Consider the following 24,530-nt stretch of genomic DNA (forward strand, 5'->3'; position numbering starts at 1 on the left):
GGCAGCAACTGAGTCACAGCACTGGCAATTGACCCTCATTCCCAATAATCCCCAACCCCTAACACTGTACCGTATCCACAGCCACGTCAGAATCCCTCCTGGAGCACGTAGGGGCGTGGCAGAGAAACGCAGTGGAGCACAGTCACTACCTCGAAGCTGTTCCCTATCACCATTGACTATCCCTCACCCCTCCTTCCACTGATGTCCCAGGCACAACCTCGAACCCCCTCCCCCTGGGTCACAACCCTGACCCCGACCACAACTCATTCGATACACTGACCCCTCCAACTGGGTCACAGCCCTGACCCCCCTCCTGCTTGGTTACAGCTCTGACCCGACCCCTTCCTGGGTGTAAGAGTTGACCCTCAGGTTCCTTAACAGGTCTCTCTGATTCCTGCTGACTGCTTTCACTGTCAAACATGATGGGGTCTTTGCCTAGCCCTGACACCTGACCCTGTGGTGACCCAGGAACGGGCGTTTGTACTCACCAAGTCACTGACTGTCTCTCTCAATTCCCGCACTTTCTCCTCCAGGTCCAGGTTCCTGTCGGTCAGGGTCTCCACCATCTCCTCGGCCCCCAGCGCAGCATCCACCTGGCACAGAATGTCAGGTCAACACAATACTCCTCTCTCTCAGTCCCATACCACCCCTACTCCCCCAGACACTTACTCAAATACCCACTCCACTGCAATCCCTCAGACAGTGACCAGCCCATACAGACCTGCTCCTTAAGCTCGTCGATGGTGCTCTCAGCTTGTCGCAGCTCCTGCTCGAGTCTGTCCCGCTGTTGCCTCAGGCTCTCCAGCTCGGATGCTTTGCGCTCCATTGCCTTCTGCAACTTGGTGTGTTCCTGTTTCTCCGAAGCTGACAAGTCCCGCATCCTACCCGGCACACAGAGTCAGCAGGTGAGAGGGCCAGGGGAGGTGGGGGAAGAGGGGGCACGGGAGATGGGGGTTAGGGGAGAGGGGCAGGGCAAGCCCAAGAAAGGGCAGTGGGGGGGCCCAGGAAAGGGCGGCGGGGCCCAGGAAAGGGCAGGGGGAGAGTGAATGTGAGTGTGAGTGAGTGTCTTTGTGTGAGTGGGACACTGACCTGACCAGAGCTTCCTTCAGCCGACTGTTCTGCTCCTCCAGCTGTTTCAGTTGGTAACTGGAGGCAGCTCCGTCCGTACCTGTGGAACACTTTGTCAGTGTGGGTCATGGATGCTCACCTGTATTCCCTACCCGTCCCCTTCACCCCCTCATCTCTCCCTGCTCCTTTTGCAGCAGGGAGACATCCAGTCTCCCTAACGACAACAACTGCACGAAGTGCATCCCAATTTCCCAACAAAACCTAATTTCCATCGGGATCAATAAAGTATGTCTGTCTGTCTGTCATCCAGCTGCAGCTTCTGACAATCCAGGGTGAACTCCAGATCAATCCAGAGGCTGAAGGGATAGAAACATGGAAAACCTACAGCACAATACAGTCCCTTCGGTCCATAGTTCTGTGCCGAACACAGACTTAATTTAGAAATTACTTGGGGTTACCCATAGCCCTCTATTTTTCTAAGCTAGAGAGGAGTCTCCTAAAAGACCCTATCGGTTCCGCCTCCACCACTGCCCATTTTACGCACTCACCATTCTCTGAGTAAAATACCTACCCCTGTTATCTCCTCTGTACCTACTTCCAAGCACCTTAAAACTGTGCCCTCTCTTGCTAGCTACTTCAGCTCTGGGGAAACGCCTCTGACTATCCACACAATCAATGCCTCTCATCATCCTGTACACCTCTATCAGGTCACCTCTCATCCTCCGTTGCTCCAAGGAGAAAAGGCCGAGTTTACTCAACCTATTCTCATAAGGCATGCTCCCCAATCCAGGCAGCATCCTTGTAAATCTCCTCTGCACCCTTTCTATAGTTTCCACATCCTTCCTGTAGTGAGGTGACCAGAACTGAGCACAGTACTCCAACTGGGGTCTGACAATGGTCCTATATAGCTGTAACATTACCTCTCAGCTCCTAAACTCAATCCCATGGTTGATGAAGGCCAATGTACCGTATGCCTTCTTAACCACAGAGTCAACCTGTGCAGCTGCTTTGAGCGTCCTATGGACTCGGACCCCAAGATCCCTCTGATCCTCCACACTGCCAAGAGTCTTACCATTAATACTATATTCTGCCATCATATTTGACCTACCAAAATGAACCACTTCACACTTAACTGAGTTGAACTCCATCTGCCACTTCTCAGCCCAGTTTTGCATCCTATCAATGTCCCACTGTAACCTCTGACAGCCCTCCACACTATCCACAACACCTCCAACCTTTGTGTCATCAGCAAATGTACTAACCCATCCCTCCACTTCCTCATCCAGGTCATTTATAAAAATCACGAAGAGAAGGGGTCCCAGAACAGATCTCTGAGGCACACCACTGGTCACTGACCTCCATGCATGGATGATAGATAGGACATATAGAGAAGTAGTTACACCCAAGGTGCAGGACAAAGGAAACTTGGTGACTGTCAGGGAAGGGAAAGGGGATAGGCAACCAGTGCAGAGAACCCCTGTGGCCATCCCCCTCAACAACAGGTATATCACTGTCGGGAGGGGGATGACAAAATATTGCAAATTCACAGTGGTTGGGTCTCTGACATCGAGTCTGGCTCCTTCTTTATATCTGCTCAGCAAGGACAGTAGAGATGCCAGGCAGGATGGTTGAATGCTCCTCTTGTGGGATGTGGGAAGGCAGGGAGACATCCACTGTCCCTGATGACTACAACTGTGAGAAGTGCATCCAGCTGCAGCTTCTAACACTCCATCTTAAGGAGTTGGATCTGGAACTGGATGAACTTTGGATCATTCAGGAGGCTGAAGGGTTGATCAATAGGACATATAGAGAGAGTTACATCCAAGGTGCAAGACACAGGGATCTGGGTGAAAGTCAAGTGGATGGAAAGGGATAGGCAGCCAGTGCAGGGTACTTCTCTGACTGTTGCCCTTAACAACTGCTTGGATACCGTAGGCAGGGACATCCTAGGAGAGGAGAGTCACAGTAGATGGAGTCTGGCTCCGCACAGGTGAGCTGTAGTGATAGGGGATTTCTCAGTTAGGGCAACAAACAGGAGATTCTGTGGACGAGAACAAGATTCCCAAGTGGTTTATTGCCTCCCAGGTGCAAGGGTAAAGGACATCTCAGATCGAGCCCACAGCATTCTGAAGTGGGAGAGTCTGCAAGCAGAGGTCGTGGTCCCCCTTGTTACCAGCGACATTGGCAGGAGGGGTGATGAGGTCCTGCGAAGTGAGTTCAGTGCTAAGTTAAAGGACTGGGGCTTGCTACCCGTGCCATGTACTAGTGAGGACAGAAATAGAAAGATTATACATTTTAATATGTGACTAAGGAGCTGGTATAATGAGGGAGGGCGTAAGGTTTTTTGGATCATTGGGCTCTCTTCCAGGGAAGGTGAGACCTGTACAGAAGGGATGGTTTGTGTCTGAACTGGAAGGGGAGTAATATTCTAGTGGGAAGGTTTGCTAGAGCTGCACGGTGGGGTTTAAACTAGAGTTGCAGGGAGAAGGAACCAGAGTGCCAGAACAGTTAGTGGAGAGGTTGTGCAGATAGAAATTGGTAAGACCTCAGACAAAGTCAGGAATCAAAAGGTTCGTCATAGTGCGACTGGTGTTCTGAACTGCATATATTTCAATGCAAGAAGTATTGCAGGAAAGGCAGATGAACTCAGGGCATGGATCAACACCTGGAACTATGATGCTGTAGCCATTAGTAAGACTTGATTGCAGGAAGGGCAGAACTGTTCCAGGGATTTTAAAGTGATAGAGTGTGAGGAACTAAAGTGGGACAAGTTGCGTTTCTAATCAGGGAAGATGTCATGGCAGTGCTCCATCAGGACGGACTGGACGACACAACTAGTGAGGCTTTATGGGTGGAATTGAGGAATAAGCAAGATATGACCATATTTGGTACTAGGTCTCCTACTAGGGAACGAGACAAGGCAGGTAATTGAAGCTTGTGTAATGACCACAATGCCATTAGTTTCAAAGTAAATAAGGAAAAGATAGGTCTGGTCCGCAGATTGAGATTCTAAATTTTGAAGGAATCAGAATGGATCTGGCAAGTGTGGATTGGGATGGGGATGGGGAACCAGTATGATAGAGCTGAGGATTATCCAGCAGGTTTACAAGTAGATGATGGGTGTAACAAGAATTTAAGGAAGGACAAGCCAATGATTGGATGCAAGTGCAAACAGTGCAAAGAGTTAAATTGGACCAGAGACAAAATTCAAAACTGTGAAGAAGACAGGACTGAAGGTGCTGTAGTTAAATGCGTGTAGCATTTGGAATAAGGTGGAGCAATTAAAGGTGGTCAGTATGACATTGTGGGCATCACTGAGCTGTGGCTGAAAGAAGGGCGTAGTTGGGAGCTTAACAACAAAGGATATACTCAGTATCGAAATGACAGGCAGAAAGGCATAGGTGGTGGTGTAGCTCTGTTGCTAAGAGATGGAATTACATCTTTAGAAAGAGATGATATAGGGTCAGAGAATGTTGAATCTCTGTGGGTGTAGCAAAGAAATTACAAGGGTAAAAAAACCATTATGAGAATCATATATAAGCCTCCAAATAGCCAAGATGTGGGGTTGAGATTGCAAAGGGAGCTGGAAAAGGCATGTAATAAGGGTAATGATACGATTGCAATGGGGGACTTCAATATACAAGCAGATTGGGAAAATCAGGTTGGTGTCAGATTGCAAGAGAGGGAACTTATTGAATGCCTACGAGATGGCTCTTTAGAGCAGCTTGTGCTTGAGCCTACTCGGGGAAAGGCTGTCTTAGATTGAGTGTTGTGTAATAATCCAGATCTTACAGAACATAGAACAGTACAGCACATTACAGGCTTCGGTCCACAATGTTGTGCCGACCCTCAAACCCTGCCTCCCATATAACCCCCTACCTTAAATTCCTCCATATACCTGTCTAGTAGTCTCTTAAACTTCACTAGTGTATCTGCCTCCACCATTGACTCAGGCAGTGCATTCCATGCACCAACCACTCTCTGAGTGAAAAACATTCCTCTAATATCCCCCTTGAACTTCCCTCCCCTTACCTTAAAGCCATGTCCTCTTGTACTGAGCAGTGGTGCCCTGGGGACGAGGCGCTGGCTGTCCACTCTGTCTATTCCTCTTAATATCTTGTACACCTCTATCATGTCTCCTCTCATCCTCCTCCTCCTCTCCAAAGAGTAAAACCCTGGCTCCTTTAATCTCTGATCATAATCCATACTCTCTAAACCAGGCAGCATCCTGGTAAATCTCCTCTGTACCCTTTTCAATGCTTCCACATCCTTCCTATACTGAGGTGACCAGAACTGGACACAGTAGTCCAACCTCACTCATATTGTCCTCACCGTTATTAGGGAGCTTAATGTAAAGGAACCCTTAGGAGGCAGTGATCATAATATACAATTTCAGAAAGAGAAGAGCAAGTCACGTGTATCAATACTGCAATGGAATAAAGGGAATTACAGAGGCATGAAAGAGGAGCTTGTCCAGGTAGATTGGAGGGAGTTACTGGCAGGGATGACAGCAGAGCAGAGATGGCTGAAGTTTCTGGGAACAGTTCACAGGGCGCAGGATAGATATGTCCCACAGAGTTCTCAAATGGCAGAGGTAAGCAACCATGGCTGACAAAGGAAGCCAAGGAAAGGGTATATAAGATAGCAAAAGTGAGTGGGAAATTGGATGATTGGGAAGTTTTAAAAATCCGACAAAAGGCAACTTAAAAAGCTATAAGAAGGGAATAGATGAAATATGAGGGAAGACTAGCCAATAATATAAAGCAGGATACCAAAAGCTTTTTCAGTTATATAAAAAGAAAAAGGGAGGTGAGGGTTGACATTAGATCACTGGAAAATGATGCTGGTGAGTTGGTAATGGTGGGGGGGAGAGCAGAGAAATGGCAAACGTTAGTAAATGCAAGATCATCCACTTTGGAAGGAATAATAGAAGAGCAGATGGTGAAAGATTGCAGCATGCTGTTGTGCAGAGGGACTTGTTAGTGCTTGTTCATGAATTGCAAAAAGTTGGCTTGCAGGTACGACAGGTTATTAAGAAGGCAAATGGTACATTGGCCTTCATTGCTAGAGGGATTGAATTCGAGAGCAGGGAGGTCATGCTGCAACTATACAGGGTATTGGTGAGGCTGCACCTGGAGTACTGTGTGCAGTTTTGGTTTCCATACTTGAAGAAGGATATACCGGCTTTGGAGGCAGTGCAGAGGAGATTCACCAGGTTGATTCCAGAGATGAAGGAGAGAGAGATTGAGTCTATGAGGAGAGACTGAGTCACCTGGGACTATACTCTCTGGAATTTAAAAGAATGAGAAGGGATCTTAAAGAAACATACAAAATTTTGAAAGGGATAGATAAGATAGAAGTAGAAAAGTCATTTCTACTTTTCTACTAGAACTAGAGGACGTTGCCTCAAGATTCAGGGGAGAAGATTTAGGTCGGAGATGAGGAGAAACTGTTTTTCCCAGACAGTGGTGAATCTGTGGAATTCTCTGTCCAGGGAAGCAGATGAGGCTTCTTCACTGAATATATTTAAGATACAATTAGATAGATTTTTACATAGTAAGGGAACTAAGGGTTATGGGGAAAAGGCAGGTAGACAAAGCTGAGTTTATAGACAGATCAGCCATGATCTTATTGAATGGCAGGACAGGCTCAATGGGCCGGATGGCCTACTCCTGCTCCTATTTCTTATGTTCTTATGCACTTAATGGGTACATTGCATCTGCTTCACAGTGGAAGACACAAGCAGTGTGCCAGAGGTCTGTGAGTGTCAGGGAGCAGGTATGAGTGCCATTGCTACAACAAAGGAAAAAGTACCTGGCAAACTCAAAGGTCTTAAGGTGGATAGGTCACCTGGACCAGATGGACTACATACCATAGACCTGAGAGAGGTTGCTAAAGAGATAACAGATGCATTGGTCACAGTCTTTCAAGAATCACTTGATTCTGGCATGTCCCAAAGGACTGGATGATTGCAAATGTCACTCCACTCTTTAAGAAGGGAGGAAGGCAAAAGAAAGGAAATTAGAGGCCAGTTAGCCTAACCTCAGTGGTTGCAAAGTGTTGCAGTCTATTATTAAGGATAAAGTTTTGAGGTACTTGGAGATTAACGATAAAATAAGTCAAAGTCGACATGGGTTCTGTAAAGGGAAATGTACGATAATGGATTTTGGTAAAAGGGACAATAGTGCAGACTACTATCTAAATGGGGAGAAGGTTCAAGTATCAGAGGTGCAGAGGGACTTAAGAGTCCTCGTGCAAGACTCCCAAAAGGTTAATTTACAAGTTGAGTCTGTGGTAAAGAAGGCAAATGCAATGTTGGTATTTATTTCAAGGGGAATAGAATGTAAAAGCAAGGAGACAATACTGAGCCTTTATAAGACACTAGTCAGGCTGCACGTGGAGTATTGTCAACAGTTTTAGGCCCTAAATCTCAGAAAGGGTGTCTTATGAACCTTCTCTGGACTCTTTCCAATGGAAAGGATGATTCTGGGAATGAAGGGGTCAACATAAGAGGAGCGTTTGGCAGCTCTGGGTCTGTACTCACTGGAATTTAAAAGAATGCAAGGGGATCTCATTGAAACCTACAGAATGTTGACAGGACTAGATGTGGTGGATGTGGAGAGGATGTTTCCTATGGTGGGGTATCCAGAACTAGAGGGCACAGCCCCAAAATTGAAGAACGACCCTTTAGAACAGGGGCAAGGAGTAATTTTTTTAGACAGAGTAGTAAATCTGTGGAATACTCTCCCAGAGACCTCGGTGGAGGCAAAGTTCACCAGGCAAAATGTCACTCCACTCTTTAAGAAAAGAAGGCAGCAGGAAGGAATTTATAGACCAGTTAGAGGAAGATTGGGTTGGGAAGATGTTAAGAGTCAATTGTTAAGGACGAGGTGACACAGCACAAGATAGTACAGAGTCAGCATGGTTTCCTTCAGGGAAAAAATCCAAAAATCTGAGATGCAAAGGGACTTGGGAGTCCTTGCGCAGAAGACCCCAAAGGTTAACTTGCAGATTGAGTCGGTGGTGAGGAAGGCAAATGCCATGTTAACATTAATTTCAAGAGGTCTAGAATACAAGAGCAGGGATGTGGTGCTGAGGCTTTATAAGGCACTGGTGAGGCCTCACCTCGAGTATTATGAACAGTTTTGGGCCCCTCATCGTAGAAAAGATGTGCTGGCATTGGAGAGGGTGCAGAGGAGGTTCACAACGATGATTCCAGAAATGAAAGGATTATCATATGAAGAACGTTTGATGACTCTGGGTCTGTACTCGCTGGAATTTACTTTGTAGAAAGATGAGAGGGATCTCATTGAAACTTCTTGAATGTTGAAAGGCCTAAACAGAGTAGATGTGGAAAGACTCCCCATGGTGAAAGAGTCTAGGACAAGAAGGCACAGCCTCGGGATAGAGGGGCGCCCTTTCAAAACAGAGATGCAGAGAAATTTCTTTAGCCAAAGGGCGGTGAATTTATGGAATTTGTTGCCACATGCAGCGGCGGAGGCCAGATCGTTGGGTGTATTTAAGGCAGAGATTGATAGGACATGGCATCAAAGGTTACGAGGAAGGCCGGGAACTGGGGTTGAGGAGGAGAAAATAAAAGGATCAGCTATGATTGAATGGCAGAGCAGACTTGATGGGCCAAATGGCCTAATTCTGCTCCTATGTCTTATGGTCTTAAAGGACAGGCTGCTTTCTGGTAAAGGTGTCCTTGGTAAGTGGGAGGCCTTCAAAAGTGAAATTTTGAAAGTACGAAGCTTGTACGTGCCTGTCAAAATAGAAGGGAAGGATAACACTGGATCGGCTATATGCAATATTAAAGATGCATAAAATGTCATAGCCCTCGCACCACCACCCCCGGCAGATCAGATCATAACCTGGTGTACCTTCAGCTTTGTACAAGCCTCTGGTCCAGCGGCAACCTGTGATCAAGGATTCTGTTAGGAAATGGTCACAGGAAGCCAATGAGGCCCTGCAAGGTTGCTTTGAAGGGACTGACTGGGATGTGCTCTGTAGTCCACGTAAGGACATTGATGGACTGACGGACTGCATTACAAGGTACATCAACTTCTGTGTGGATAATACTGTTCCAACAAGGACTGTACGCTGTTTCCCAAATGACAAACCTTGGGTCACCAAGGACATCAAAGCCATACTGAACAGGATGATGAGAGCATTCGGAGATGGAGATAGGGAGGAGATGAGGCTAGTTCAGACGTATGTGAGGGAGAAGATCGCCTAGGGCAAGGACTGCTACAGGAAGAAGCTGGAGAGGAAACTACAGCAGAACAGCTGGAGTGGTATGAAAATGATCACAGGGTGCAAAAAGACCAGAGAGCAGGTGATTGAGGGGGACCAGGACAGGGCCAATGAGTTAAAGGGGTTTTTCAACAGGTTTGATCAGAAGCCTTCTGATTACCCCTCTACCACCCATCCACCCCAACTTCTCCCCTCTCAACCCTTGCCCTCCATCTCTTTTCAAGGACACTGGAGAGCCCACGACCACAGACACATGGGCTATCACTGCTGAGCGGGTAAGAAGATAGCTCAGCAGACTTCACCCAGGCAGGGCTGTGGGCCGGACAGCATCAGCCCAAAGGGTACTCAAAGAGTGCACTACTCAGCTGGGTGCTGTCTTTCAATACATCTTTAATTTGAGCCTGAGCTTGGACAGGGTCCCTGTGCTGTGGAAAGCATCCTGCCTAGTTCCACTACCCAAGAAGACAAGTCCCACCACGCCCAGTGACTACAGACCAGTAGCACTGACCTCACACGTTATAAAATCATTAGAAAGACTGGCCCTGACACATCTCCGGATGATCATAAATCCATCACAGGATCCCCTGCAGTTTGCTTACCAACCACCTACTGGAGTTGAAGACGCCATTATCTTCTTGCTTCTACGAGCTTACACCCGTCTGGATGAGCCTGGCAGCACTATGAGAATCATATTATCTGATTTCTCTACTGCTTTTAGCACCATATGACCTGCTTTACTAGGGAATAAGCTCACAGAGATTCAGGTGGATGCTCCTCTAGTGTCCGGGATTACAGACTACCTGTTCAGACAGCCACAGTATGTGAGATTGCAGAGCTGTGTATTAGATACTGTGTTTAGCACTGTTTTGTCCCCGTTCCAGTTCACTATCTACACCTCAGACTTCAGATCCAACTCGAGTCCCACCACCTGCAGAGGTTTTTGGGCAACTCACAGTTGTGGGCTGTATCAACCAGGGTCAAGAGGCTGAGTACAGAAGACTGGTGAACAACTGTTGAGTGGTGTGGGCTGGATCTCCTGCAGCCAAAGAAGCTGATGGTGGACTTCAGGAAGGTGAAATCACCTTGCATTCCCATCTCCATCATGGGAACGGATTTGGAAGTCGTCCGGGACTGCAACTACCTGGAAACAAAGGACGCAGCACAGATCCCTGTTGCACACCACTGGTCACAGGCCTCCAGTCATAAAGGCAACCTTCTACTGCCTGGCTTCTCCCAGAAACCTAATATCTAATCCAATTTACTTCCCGATAGCAAATACCAAGTGATTGAACTGTCTTGACCAATCTCCCAAGCAGGAACTTGTCAAAGGTCTTGACAAAGTCTCCGAAGACAAAGACTCACTGCCTTGTCTTCATCAACTCTCCTGGTAACTTAAAGGTCATTAAAAAATTGCAGGCTGTTCAGCCCAATTAAACCATGCCTAACCATTTAAACATCCTAGTCCCAACCACACTCCACACCCCCCAACCATTCAACACTCCCCACATTCCAGACATTACCCACCCCCAGGATACTTCATACCACAACCCCCACCCACATGATACCCCACCTCCCCCACACACAAATCTCCTGGGGTCAGGGGGTCATATGGTCATTGGCAAGGTTTATATGTTGGTTGGGACGCATTGAGCGATGATGCGGTCAGCAATGGGCCACAGATCACGCGGTGGGAGTAAGACTCCAGTACATTGCACTCAGCACCCCCCTACCCTTTTCCTCGATCTCGTGCTTGAGGATCTCCAGGTCGGTGGTGAGCTCATCCACCCGCTCCTTCAGCCCGTCCACTTCCTGCTGCAGTGACTCCGCCCGCTCTTCCGCCATCTCCTTGTCCAGCGTCGCCATCTCAATGGCATCTGCTGTGTCTGCCATCTCTTCCATGTAGTGGTCCCGAGCCTCCAGAGCTTCCTTTGCCTCCTGTGCATGGCATGGCATATCAGTACAGTTGTACATTCAGTCCCACATACCCCATCAGACATACAGTGTCAGTCCCCGTGCACCAACTGATCCCGCGTGTCCCTACCACACACTACAATCGCATATGTGTAGTCATCAGTCCTGCACGTCCACATAGTTTAAATGCAGTGTCAGCCCCGTGTCACAATCAAGCACACATTACAGTCCCACGTGCACCTGTCAAGTTGTAGGTGCCCCCGTATGTAAAACACACACTGTCAGTAATGGGTGTCCCTGTCATTGAAACACACACCGTCAGTAATGGGTGTCCCTGTCAGTGAAATACACACTGTCAGTAATGGGTGTCCCTGTCAGTGAAACACACACCGTCAGTAATGGGTGTCCCTGTCATTGAAACACACACCGTCAGTAATGGGTGTCCCTGTCAGTGAAACACACACATTCAGTAATGGGTGTCCCTGTCAGTGAAACACACACTGTCAGTAATGGGTGTCCCTGTCAGTGAAACACACACTGTCAGTAATGGGTGTTCCTGTCAGCGAAACACACACCGTCAGTAATGGGTGTCCCTGTCAGTGAAACACACACATTCAGTAATGGGTGTCCCTGTCAGTGAAACACACACCGTCAGTAATGGGTGTCCCTGTCAGTGAAACACACACATTCAGTAATGGGTGTCCCTGTCAGTGAAATACACACTGTCAGTAATGGGTGTCCCTGTCATTGAAACACACACCGTCAGTAATGGGTGTCCCTGTCAGTGAAACACACACATTCAGTAATGGGTGTCCCTATCAGTCAAACACACAACGTCAGTTATGGGTGTCCCTGTCATTGAAACACACACCGTCAGTAATGGGTGTCCCTGTCAGTGAAACACACACATTCAGTAATGGGTGTCCCTATCAGTCAAACACACAACGTCAGTTATGGGTGTCCCTGTCATTGAAACACACACATTCAGTAATGGGTGTCCCTATCAGTCAAACACACAACGTCAGTTATGGGTGTCCCTGTCATTGAAACACACACCGTCAGTAATGGGTGTCCCTGTCAGTGAAACACACACATTCAGTAATGGGTATCCCTGTCATTGAAACACACACCGTCAGTAATGGGTGTCCCTGTCAGTGAAACACACACATTCAGTAATGGGTGTCCCTATCAGTCAAACACACAACGTCAGTTATGGGTGTCCCTGTCATTGAAACACACACATTCAGTAATGGGTGTCCCTATCAGTCAAACACACAACGTCAGTTATGGGTGTCCCTGTCATTGAAACACACACCGTCAGTAATGGGTGTCCCTGTCAGTGAAACACACACATTCAGTAATGGGTATCCCTGTCATTGAAACACACACCGTCAGTAATGGGTGTCCCTGTCAGTGAAATACACACGGTCAGTAATGGGTGTCCCTGTCAGTGAAACACACACCGTCAGTAATGGGTGTCCCTGTCAGTGAAACACACACTGTCAGTAATGGGTGTCCCTGTCAGTGAAACACACACTGTCAGTAATGGGTGTCCCTGTCAGTGAAACATACACCGTCAGTAATGGGTGTCCCTGTCAGTGAAACACACACCATCAGTAATGGGTGTCCCTGTCAGCGAAACACACCCTGTCAGTAATGGGTGTCCCTGTCAGTGAAACACACCCTGTCAGTAATGGGTGTCCCTGTCAGCGAAACACACCCTGTCAGTAATTGGTGTCCCTGTCAGTGAAACACACCCCGTCAGTAATGGGTGTCGCTGTCATTGAAACACACACCGTCAGTAATGGGTGTCCCTGTCAGTGAAACACACACTGTCAGTAATGGGTGTCCCTGTCAGTGAAACACACCCTGTCAGTAATGGGTGTCGCTGTCATTGAAACACACACCATCAGTAATGGGTGTCGCTGTCATTGAAACACACACCGTCAGTTACAGGTGTCTCTGTCAGTGAAATACACACGTTCAGTAATGGATGCCCCTGTCTGTGAAACACACCCTGTCAGTAATGGGTGTCCCTGTCAGTGAAACACACACCGTCAGTAATGGGTGTCCCTTTCAGTGAAACACACACCTTCAGTAATGGGTGTCCCTGTCAGTGAAACACACACATTCAGTAATGGGTGTCCCTGTCAGTGAAACACACACTGTCAGTAATGGGTGTCCCTGTCAGTGAAACACACACCGTCAGTAATGGGTGTCCCTGTCAGTGAAATACACACTGTCAGTAATGGGTGTCCCTGTCAGTGAAACACACACTGTCAGTAATGGGTGTCCCTGTCAGTGAAACACACCCTGTCAGTAATGGATGCCCCTGTCTGTGAAACACACACCGTCAGTAATGGGTGTCCCTGTCAGTGAAACAGACACCTTCAGTAATGGGTGTTACTGTCAGTGAAACACACACCGTCAGTAATGGGTGTCCCTTTCAGTGAAACACACACCTTCAGTAATGGGTGTCCCTGTCAGTGAAACACACCCCATCAGTTATGGGTGTTCCTGTCAGTGAAACACACACTGTCAGTAATGGGTGTCCCTGTCATTGAAACACACACCGTCAGTAATGGGTGTCCCTGCCAGTGAAACACACACTGTCAGTAATGGGTGTCCCTGTCAGTGAAACACACCCTGTCAGTAATGGGTGTCCCTGTCAGTGAAACACACACTGTCAGTAATGGGTGTCCCTGTCAGTGAAACACACACCGTCAGTAATGGGTGTCCCTGTCAGTGAAACACACCCTGTCAGTAATGGGTGTCCCTGTCAGTGAAACACACACTGTCAGTAATGGGTGTCCCTCTCAGTGAAACACAAACCGTCAGTAATGGGTGTCCCTGCCAGTGAAACACACACTGTCAGTAATGGGTGTCCCTGTCATTGAAACACACACCGTCAGTAATGGGTGTCCCTCTCAGTGAAACACACCCTGTCAGTAATGGGTGTCCCTGTCAGTGAAACACACCCCGTCAGTAATGGGTGTCCCTGTCAGTGAAACACACCCCGTCAGTAATGGGTGTCCCTGTCAGTGAAATACACACTGTCAGTAATGGGTGTCCCTGTCAGTGAAACACACACCCTGTCAGTAATGGGTGTCCCTGTCAGCGAAACACACCCTGTCAGTAATGGGTGTCCCTGTCAGTGAAACACACACCCTGTCAGTAATGGGTGTCCCTGTCAGTGAAACACACCCCGTCAGTAATGGGTGTCCCTGTCAGCGAAACACACCCTGTCAGTAATGGGTGTCCCTGTCAGCGAAACACACCCTGTCAGTAATGGGTGTCCCTGTCAGCGAAACACACTCCGTCAGTAATGGGTGTCCCTGTCAGCGAAACACACCCTGTCAGTAATGGGTGTCCCTGTCAGCGAAACACACCCCGTCAGTAATGGGTGTCCCTGTCAGTGAAACACACCCCGTCAGTAATGGGTGTCCCTGTCAGCGAAACACACCCTGTCAGTAATGGGTGTCCCTGTCAGCGAAACACACCCTGTCAGTAATGGGTGTCCCTGTCAGTGAAACACACCCCGTCAGTAATGGGTGTCCCTGTCAGTGAAACACACCCTGTCAGTAATGGGTGTCCCTGTCATTGAAACACACACCGTCAGTAATGGGTGTCCCTGTCAGTGAAACAGACACCTTCAGTAATGGGTGTCCCTGCCAGTGAAACACACACCGTCAGTAATGGGTGTCCCTGTCAGTGAAACACACCCCGTCAGTAATGGGTGTCCCTGTCAGTGAAACACACACCGTCAGTAATGGGTGTCCCTGTCAGTGAAACACACCCCGTCAGTAATGGGTGTCCCTGTCAGTGAAACACACACCGTCCGTTATGGGTGTCCCCCTGTCAGTGAAACACACCCCGTCAGTAATGGGTGTCCCTGTCAGTGAAATACACACGTTCAGTAATGGATGTCCCTGTCAGTGAAACACACCCTGTCAGTAATGGGTGTCCCTGTCAGCGAAACACACACGTTCATTAATGGGTGTCCCTGTCAGTGAAACACACACCGTCAGTAATGGGTGTCCCTGTCAGTGAAACACACCCCGTCAGTAATGGGTGTCCCTGTCAGCGAAACACACACGTTCATTAATGGGTGTCCCTGTCAGTGAAACACACACCTTCAGTAATGGGTGTCCCCCTGTCAGCGAAACACACACCCTGTCAGTAATGGGTGTCCCTGTCAGTGAAACACACACCTTCAGTAATGGGTGTCCCTGTCATTGAAACACACACCGTCAGTAATGGGTGTCCCTGTCAGCGAAACACACACCCTGTCAGTAATGGGTGTCCCTGTCAGTGAAACACACACCCTGTCAGTAATGGGTGTCCCTGTCAGCGAAACACACCCTGTCAGTAATGGGTGTCCCTGTCAGCGAAACACACTCCGTCAGTAATGGGTGTCCCTGTCAGCGAAACACACCCTGTCAGTAATGGGTGTCCCTGTCAGCGAAACACACCCCGTCAGTAATGGGTGTCCCTGTCAGTGAAACACACCCCGTCAGTAATGGGTGTCCCTGTCAGCGAAACACACCCTGTCAGTAATGGGTGTCCCTGTCAGCGAAACACACCCTGTCAGTAATGGGTGTCCCTGTCAGTGAAACACACCCCGTCAGTAATGGGTGTCCCTGTCAGTGAAACACACCCTGTCAGTAATGGGTGTCCCTGTCATTGAAACACACACCGTCAGTAATGGGTGTCCCTGTCAGTGAAACAGACACCTTCAGTAATGGGTGTCCCTGCCAGTGAAACACACACCGTCAGTAATGGGTGTCCCTGTCAGTGAAACACACCCCGTCAGTAATGGGTGTCCCTGTCAGTGAAACACACACCGTCAGTAATGGGTGTCCCTGTCAGTGAAACACACCCCGTCAGTAATGGGTGTCCCTGTCAGTGAAACACACACCGTCCGTTATGGGTGTCCCCCTGTCAGTGAAACACACCCCGTCAGTAATGGGTGTCCCTGTCAGTGAAATACACACGTTCAGTAATGGATGTCCCTGTCAGTGAAACACACCCTGTCAGTAATGGGTGTCCCTGTCAGCGAAACACACACGTTCATTAATGGGTGTCCCTGTCAGTGAAACACACACCGTCAGTAATGGGTGTCCCTGTCAGTGAAACACACCCCGTCAGTAATGGGTGTCCCTGTCAGCGAAACACACACGTTCATTAATGGGTGTCCCTGTCAGTGAAACACACACCTTCAGTAATGGGTGTCCCCCTGTCAGCGAAACACACACCCTGTCAGTAATGGGTGTCCCTGTCAGTGAAACACACACCTTCAGTAATGGGTGTCCCTGTCATTGAAACACACACCGTCAGTAATGGGTGTCCCTGTCAGCGAAACACACACCCTGTCAGTAATGGGTGTCCCTGTCAGTGAAACACACACCCTGTCAGTAATGGGTGTCCCTGTCAGTGAAACACACATGTTCAGTAATGGGTGTTCCTGTCAGCGAAACACATCCTGTCAGTAATGGGTGTCCCTGTCAGTGAAACACACACTGTCAGTAATGGGTGTCCCTGTCAGTGAAACACACACCGTCAGTAATGGGTGTCCCTGTCAGCGAAACACACACCCTGTCAGTAATGGGTGTCCCTGTCAGTGAAACACACATGTTCAGTAATGGGTGTTCCTGTCAGCGAAACACATCCTGTCAGTAATGGGTGTCCCTGTCAGCGAAACACACACGTTCATTAATGGGTGTCCCTGTCAGTGAAACACACACCTTCAGTAATGGGTGTCCCCCTGTCAGCGAAACACACACCCTGTCAGTAATGGGTGTCCCTGTCAGTGAAACACACACCTTCAGTAATGGGTGTCCCTGTCATTGAAACACACACCGTCAGTAATGGGTGTCCCTGTCAGCGAAACACACACCCTGTCAGTAATGGGTGTCCCTGTCAGTGAAACACACACCCTGTCAGTAATGGGTGTCCCTGTCAGTGAAACACACATGTTCAGTAATGGGTGTTCCTGTCAGCGAAACACATCCTGTCAGTAATGGGTGTCCCTGTCAGTGAAACACACACTGTCAGTAATGGGTGTCCCTGTCAGTGAAACACACACCGTCAGTAATGGGTGTCCCTGTCAGCGAAACACACACCCTGTCAGTAATGGGTGTCCCTGTCAGTGAAACACACATGTTCAGTAATGGGTGTTCCTGTCAGCGAAACACATCCTGTCAGTAATGGGTGTCCCTGTCAGTGAAACACACCCTGTCAGTAATGGGTGTTCCTGTCATTGAAACACACACCGTCAGTAATGGGTGTCCCTGTCAGCGAAACACACACCCTGTCAGTAATGGGTGCCCCTGTCAGCGAAACACACCCTGTCAGTAATGGGTGTCCCTGTCAGCGAAACACACACCCTGTCAGTAATGGGTGTCCCTGTCTGTGAAACACACCCTGTCAGTAATGGGTGTCCCTGTCAGTGAAACACACATGTTCAGTAATGGGTGTTCCTGTCAGCGAAACACATCCTGTCAGTAATGGGTGTCCCTGTCAGTGAATCACACACTGTCAGTAATGGGTGTCCCTGTCAGTGAAACACACCCTGTCAGTAATGGGTGTCCCTGTCAGTGAAACACACACCGTCAGTAATGGGTGTCCCTGTCAGTGAAACACACACCGTCAGTAATGGGTGTCCCTGTCAGTGAAACACACACCGTCAGTAATGGGTGTCCCTGTCAGTGAAACACACACCGTCCGTTATGGGTGTCCCTGTCAGTGAAACACACCCTGTCAGTAATGGGTGTTCCTGTCAGTGAAACACACACCGTCAGTAATGGGTGTCCCTGTCAGTGAAACACACACGTTCATTAATGGGTGTCCCTGCCAGTGAAACACACACGTTCAGTAATGGGTGTCCCTGCCAGTGAAACACACCCTGTCAGTAATGGGTGTCCCTGTCAGTGAAACACACACCGTCAGTAATGGGTGTCCCTGTCAGTGAAACACACACGTTCAGTAATGGGTGTCCCTGTCAGTGAAACACACACGTTCAGTAATGGGTGTCCCTGCCAGTGAAACACACACGTTCAGTAATGGGTGTCCCTGTCAGTGAAACACACATGTTCAGTAATGGGTGTCCCCCTGTCAGTGAAACACACACCGTCCGTTATGGGTGTCCCTGTCAGTGAAACACACACTGTCAGTAATGGGTGTCCCCGTCAGTGAAACACACACCGTCAGTAATGGGTGTCCCCGTCAGTGAAACACACACCGTCAGTAATGGGTGTCCCCGTCAGTGAAACACACACCGTCAGTAATGGGTGTCCCCGTCTGTGAAACACACACCGTCAGTAATGGGTGTCCCCGTCAGTGAAACACACCCCGTCAGTAATGGGTGTCCCTGTCAGTGAAACACACACCGTCAGTAATGGGTGTCCCTGTCGGTGAAACACACACCGTCAGTTATGGGTGTCCCTGTCAGTGAAACACACACCGTCAGTAATGGGTGTCCCTTTCAGTGAAACACACACCGTCAGTAATGGGTGTCCCTGTCAGTAAAACACACACCGTCAGTAATCTGTAGTCATGGAGGGGTTGTCTACGGAGTCTCTGTGGGTGAAGTTAGGAACAGGAAGGGGTCAATAATTCTACTGGGTAATTTTTATAGACCACCCAATAGTAACAGGGACATCATGGAGCAGATAGGGAGACAGATTCCAGAAAGGAGTAATAATAACAGGGTTGTTGTGGTGGGAGATTTTAATTTCCAAAATATTGATTGGCATCTCCCTAGAATGAGGGGATCAGATGGGGTGGAGTTTGTTAGGAGTGTTCAGGAAGGTTCTTGACACAAAATGTAGCTAAGCCTACAAGAGGCGAGGCTGTACTTGATCTGGTATTGGGAAATGAACCTGGTCAGGTGTCAGATCTCTCAGTGAGAGAGCATTTTGGAGATAGTGATCGTAATTCTATCTCCTTTACCATAGCATTGGAGAGGGATAGGAACAGACAAGTTAGGGAAACATTCAATTGGAGTAAGGGGAAATATGAGGTTATCAGGCAGGAACTTGGAAGCATAAATTTAAAACAGATGTTCTCAAGGAAACGTATGGAAGGTATGTGGCAAATGTTCAGGGGATATTTGCATTGGGTTCTGCTTAGGTATGTTCCAATGAGACAGGGAAAGGATGGTAGGGTACAGGAACCATAATGTACAAAGGCTGTTGTAAATTTAGTCAAGAAGAAGAGCTTACGACAGGTTCAAAAATCTAGGTAATGATAGATATCTAGAAGCTTTTAAGTCTAGCAGGAAGGAGCTTAAGAATGAAATTAGGAGAGTCAGAAGGGGCCATGAGAAGTCCTTGGCGGGCGGGATTAAGGAAAACCCCTAAGGCATTCTACAAGTATGTGAAGAGCAAGAGGATAAGACGTGAGAGAATAGGACCAATCAAGTGTGACAGTGGGAAAGTGTGTATGGAACCAGAGGAGATAGCAGAGGTACTTAATGAATACAGTACTTTGCTTCAGTATTCAATACGGAAAAGGATCTTGGTGATTGTAGGGATGACTTACAGCAGACTGAAAAGCTTGAGAATGTAGATATTAAGACAGAGGATGTGCTAGTGCTTTTGGAAAGCATTAAGTTGGATAAGTCAACGACACACACAAAATGCTGGTGGAACTCAGCAGGCCAGGCAGCATCTATAGGGAGAAGCGCTGTTGATGTTTCAGGCCGAGACCCTTCATCAGGACTAACCAAAAGGAAAGATAGTAAGAGATTTGAAAGTAGTGGAGGAAGGCAGAAATGTGAAATGATAGAAGACCGGGGGGGGGTGGGATGAAACTAAGAGCTGGAAAGGTGATTGGCGAAAGTGATACAGAGCTGGAGAAGGGAAAAGATCATGGGACGGGAGGCCTCAAGAGAAAGAAAGGAGGGGGGGGAACACCAGAGGGAGATGGAGAACAGGCAAACAACAAAATATGTCAGGGATGGGATAAGAAGGGGAGGAGGGGCATTAACGGAAGTTAGAGAAGTCAATGTTCATGCCATCAGGTTGGAGGCAAACCAGCCGGTATATAAGGTGTTGTTCCTCCAACCTGAGTTTGGATTCATTTTGACAATAGAGGAGGCCATGAATAGACATATCAGAATGGGAATGGGACATGGAATTAAAATGTGTGGCCACTGGGAGATCCTGCTTTTTCTGGCAGACCGAGCGTAGGTGTTCAGCGAAACGGTCTCCCAGTCTGCGTCGGGTCTCACCAATATATAAAAGGCCACACCAGGAGCACCGGACGCAGTATATCACACCAGCCGACTCACAGGTGAAGTGTCGCCTCACCTGGAAGGACTGTCTGGGGCCCTGAATGGTGGTGAGGGAGGAAGTGTAAGGGCAGGTGTAGCACTTGTTCCGTTTACAAGGATAAGTGCCAGGAGGGAGATCGGTGGGAAGGGACAGGGGGGACGAGTGGACAAGGGAGTCGTGTAGGGAGCGATCCCTGCGAAAAGCAGAAGGTGAGGGGAGGGAAAAATGTGCTTGGTAGTGGGATCTCGTTGGAGGTGTGGTGGGGTGGTAGGTAAGGACAAGGGGAACCCTATCCTGAGTGGGGTGGCGGGTGGATGGGGTGAGGGCAGATGTGCAGGAAATGGGAGAGATGCATTTGAGAGCAGAGTCGATGGTGGACAAAGGGAAGCCCCTTTGTTTAAAAAAGGAAGACATCTCCTTCGTCGTGGAATGAAAAGCCTCATCCTGAGAGCAGATGCAGTGGAGACGGAGGAATTGTGAGAAGGGGATAGCATTTTTGCAAGAGACAGGGTGGGAAGAGGAATAGTCCAGGTAGCTGTGAGAGTCTGTAGGCTTATAGTAGATATCAGTAGATAGGCCGTCTCCAGAGATGGAGACAGAAAGATCAAGAAAGGGGAGGGAGGTGTCGGAAATGGACCAGGTAAATTTGAGGGCAGGGTGAAAGTTGGAGGCAAAGTTAATGAAGTCGACGAGCTCAGCATGCGTGCAGGAGGCAGCGCCAATGCAGTCGTCGATGTAGCGAAGGAAAAGAGGGGGACGGATACTCGTATAGACTTGGAACATGGACTGACTGTTCCACAAAGCCAACAAAAAGGCAGGCATAACTGGGACCCATACGGGTGCCCATGGCTACACCCTTGGTTTGGAGGAAGTGGGAGGAGCCAAAGGAGAAATTATTGAGAGTAAGGACTAATTCTGCTAGACGGATAAGTCACCGGGACCGGACAAGATGTACCCCAGGCTACTGTGGGAGGCGAGGGAGGAGATTGCTCAGCCTCTGACGATGGTCTTTGGATCATCAATGAGGACAGGATAGGTTCAGGAGGATTGGAGGGTTGCAGAAGTTGTTCCCTTATTCAAGAAAGGGAGTAGGGATAGCCCAGGAAATTATAGACCAGTGAGTCTTACTTCAGTGGTTGGTAAGTTAATGGAGAAGATCCTGAGAAGCAGGATTTATGAACATTTGGAGGCATAATATGATTAGGAATAGTCAGCATGGCTATGTCAAAAGCAGGACGTGCCTTACAAGCCTGATTGAATTTTTTGAGGATGTGACTAGATACATTGATGACGGTAGAGCCGTAGATGTAGTGTATATGCAATTTAGCAAGGCATTTCATAAGGTACCCCAAGCAAAGCATATTGAGAAAGTAAGGAGGCATGGGATCCAAAGGGACATTGCTTTGTGGATCCAGAACTGGCTTGCCCACAGAAGGCAAAAAGTGGTTGTAGACAGGTAATATTCTGTATGGAGGCCAGTGACCAGTGCTATGATCTTTGTGGTTTTTAAAAATGTCCTGAATGAGGAAGTAGAGGGATAGGTTAGTAAATTTGCTGATGACACAAAGTTTGGAGGTGTTGTGGATAGTGTGGAGGACTGTCAGAGGTTACAGCGGGACACTGATAGGATGCAAAACTGGGCTGAGAAGTGGCAAATGGAGTTCAACCCAGGTAAGTGTGAGGTGGTAAGATTCTTGGCAGGGCGGCGGTTCAGAGGGATCTTGGGGTCCGAGTCCATAGGACACTCAAAGCTGCTGCACAGGTTGACTCTGTGATTTAGAAGGCATACGGTTCATTAGCCTTCATCAATCATAGGATTGAGTTCAAGAGCCGAGAGGTAATATTACAGCTATAAAGGACTCTGGTCAGACCCCACTTGGAGTACTGTGCACAGTTCTGGTTGCCTCACTATAGGAAGAACATGGAAACTATAGAAAGAGTGCAGAGGAGATTTACAAGGATGTTGCCTAGATTGGGGAGCATGCCTTATGAGAATAGGTTGAGTGAATTTGGCCTTTTCTCCTTGGAGCAACGGAGGATGAGAGGTGACCTGATAGAGGTATACAAGATAATGAGAGGCATTGATCATGTGGATAGTCAGAGGCTTTTTCTCAGGGCTGAAATGGCTAGCACGAGAGGGCATAGTTTTAAGGTGCTTGGAAGTAGGTACACAGGAGATGTCAGGAGTCATGAGTGCGTGGAATGGGCTGCCGGCGGCGGTGTTGGAGGCAGAAATGATAGGGTCTTTTCAGAGACTCCTGGATAGGTACATGAAGCTTTGAAAAATAGAGGGCTATGTGTAAGCCTAGGTCGTTCTAAGGTAAGGACATGTTTGGCACAGCTTTGTGGGCCGAAGGGCCTGTAATGTGCTGTAGGTTTTCTATGTTTCTATGAGTGCCACCGTCAGTAAAACACACACCATCAGTTATGGGTGTCCCCGTCAGTCTCACATGTCCTGTTGGTACCAACACAGGCAGCCAGATCAGTCATACATCAGTCCTGCATAGCCCCATCAGTACCAATGTTGACCATTCGTCCTGCATAGCCCCATCAGTACCAACACACTGTCAGAACTACCGTATGTCAGTTGTCCATATCACTACACATCAGTCCCATGTTTCCCTGTGAGTACCAATACACACATCATCAGTGCTGTACCCACACCATCAACACCAACCCTGAACACCAGAGCATTCTGATCACACCCAGATCCCCAAACACAGCCCAGAGCCTGTGAATGCCACCACTGAAATCCCCCCCCCCCCCCCACTGGCTCCAGGCTCCACAAACTCAACTACTTGGGTTGGAGGATGAATGAGGTCTTCCTCCATGAGTTTAGGGAGCACGGTAGCTGTTTAAAGAATGGAACGTCAAAGGCCAAATTCTCCGGATTGCTTCTACTACCACGAGACAATCAAAATAGTGAGATAGCAACATAGAGCAATACAGCACAGATACAGGCCCTTTGGCCCAATCATCCATGCTGACCATAGCTACCTCCCTTCAACCATTGCCTACTTGAATCAACGGGCACAGCCAATTCACCATGACTGCTTTTTGCCCGAATTGCATTCTGTCTTGCAGAAAATCTGTATATGTTTTTGTTGTGATGCTACTTATTTATAAGACATAGCAGCAGAATTCTGCCATCCAGCCCATCGAGTCTTCTCTGCCATTCTGTTATGACTGATTTATTAACCCTCTCAACCCCAGTCTCCTGCTTTCTCCTGATAACCTTGGACACACTCACTAATCAAGAGCCTACTAACCTCTGCCTTAAACATACCCAATGATTTGGCCTCCACAGACGCCCATGGCAATGAATTCCACAGATTCACCATTTTTTCCTCATCTTTGTTCTAAACAGACACCCCTCTAGTCCAAGATTCCCCCACTGTGGGAAACATCTTCTCCACATCCGCTCTATCAAGGCCTTTCAAAATTTGATAGGCTTCAATGAGATACCCAGTCATTCTTCTAAGCTCGAACAACTACAAGCCCAGAGTCATCAAATGCTCCTCCAATACCAGCACATCCTTTGTAGATAAGGAGCCCAAAACAGCTCATAACACTCAAACTGAGGACTCCCATTTCCCTTTGCACCTCTGATTTCTCAGTTTTCTTCCCAGTTATAAAATAGTCCATGCCTTTATTCCTTCTACCAAAGTGCATGATCATACTTCCCTAACTAAACAACATCTGCCACTTCGTTGCAATTCTCCCAATCTGTTTAAGTCCTTCTACAGGCTCCCACCCTGTTTCCTCAACACTACCTGCTCCTTCACTATACTGTCCACAAAACTGGCCACAAATTCATCATTTCCAAATCACTGACATACAACGTGAAAAGAATCAGTGCCAACACAGACCCCTGTGACACACCAGCAGCCAACCAGAAAAGTCCCCCTATATTCTTACTCTTTGCCTCCTGCCAATCAGCCAATCCTCTATACATGCTAGTACCTTTCTTGTAATATCATGGGTTCTTATTTAGTTAAGCAATGAGTCATAAGCAAAGTG

General features: G+C 48.2%; 1 protein-coding gene across 12 annotated transcripts in view; it reads right to left on the bottom strand.

Annotated features, from left to right (window-relative positions):
• Positions 1-24,530, bottom strand: part of LOC140726062 (dynactin subunit 1-like) — a 225,943-nt gene that overhangs the window by 66,257 nt on the left and 135,156 nt on the right. For all 12 annotated transcript variants that reach the window (XM_073041988.1, XM_073041983.1, XM_073041984.1 and 9 more), the window contains 4 exons: positions 11,055-11,259; positions 1,090-1,168; positions 722-881; positions 489-593 (listed from right to left, as the gene is read on the bottom strand). In XM_073041988.1, coding sequence (XP_072898089.1) covers positions 489-593; positions 722-881; positions 1,090-1,168; positions 11,055-11,259 — 549 coding nt within the window. The remainder of the gene's footprint in view (positions 1-488; positions 594-721; positions 882-1,089; positions 1,169-11,054; positions 11,260-24,530) is intronic.

The sequence above is a fragment of the Hemitrygon akajei genome, chromosome 4 (assembly GCF_048418815.1).
Source record: "Hemitrygon akajei chromosome 4, sHemAka1.3, whole genome shotgun sequence".
Taxonomy (NCBI): domain Eukaryota; kingdom Metazoa; phylum Chordata; class Chondrichthyes; order Myliobatiformes; family Dasyatidae; genus Hemitrygon; species Hemitrygon akajei.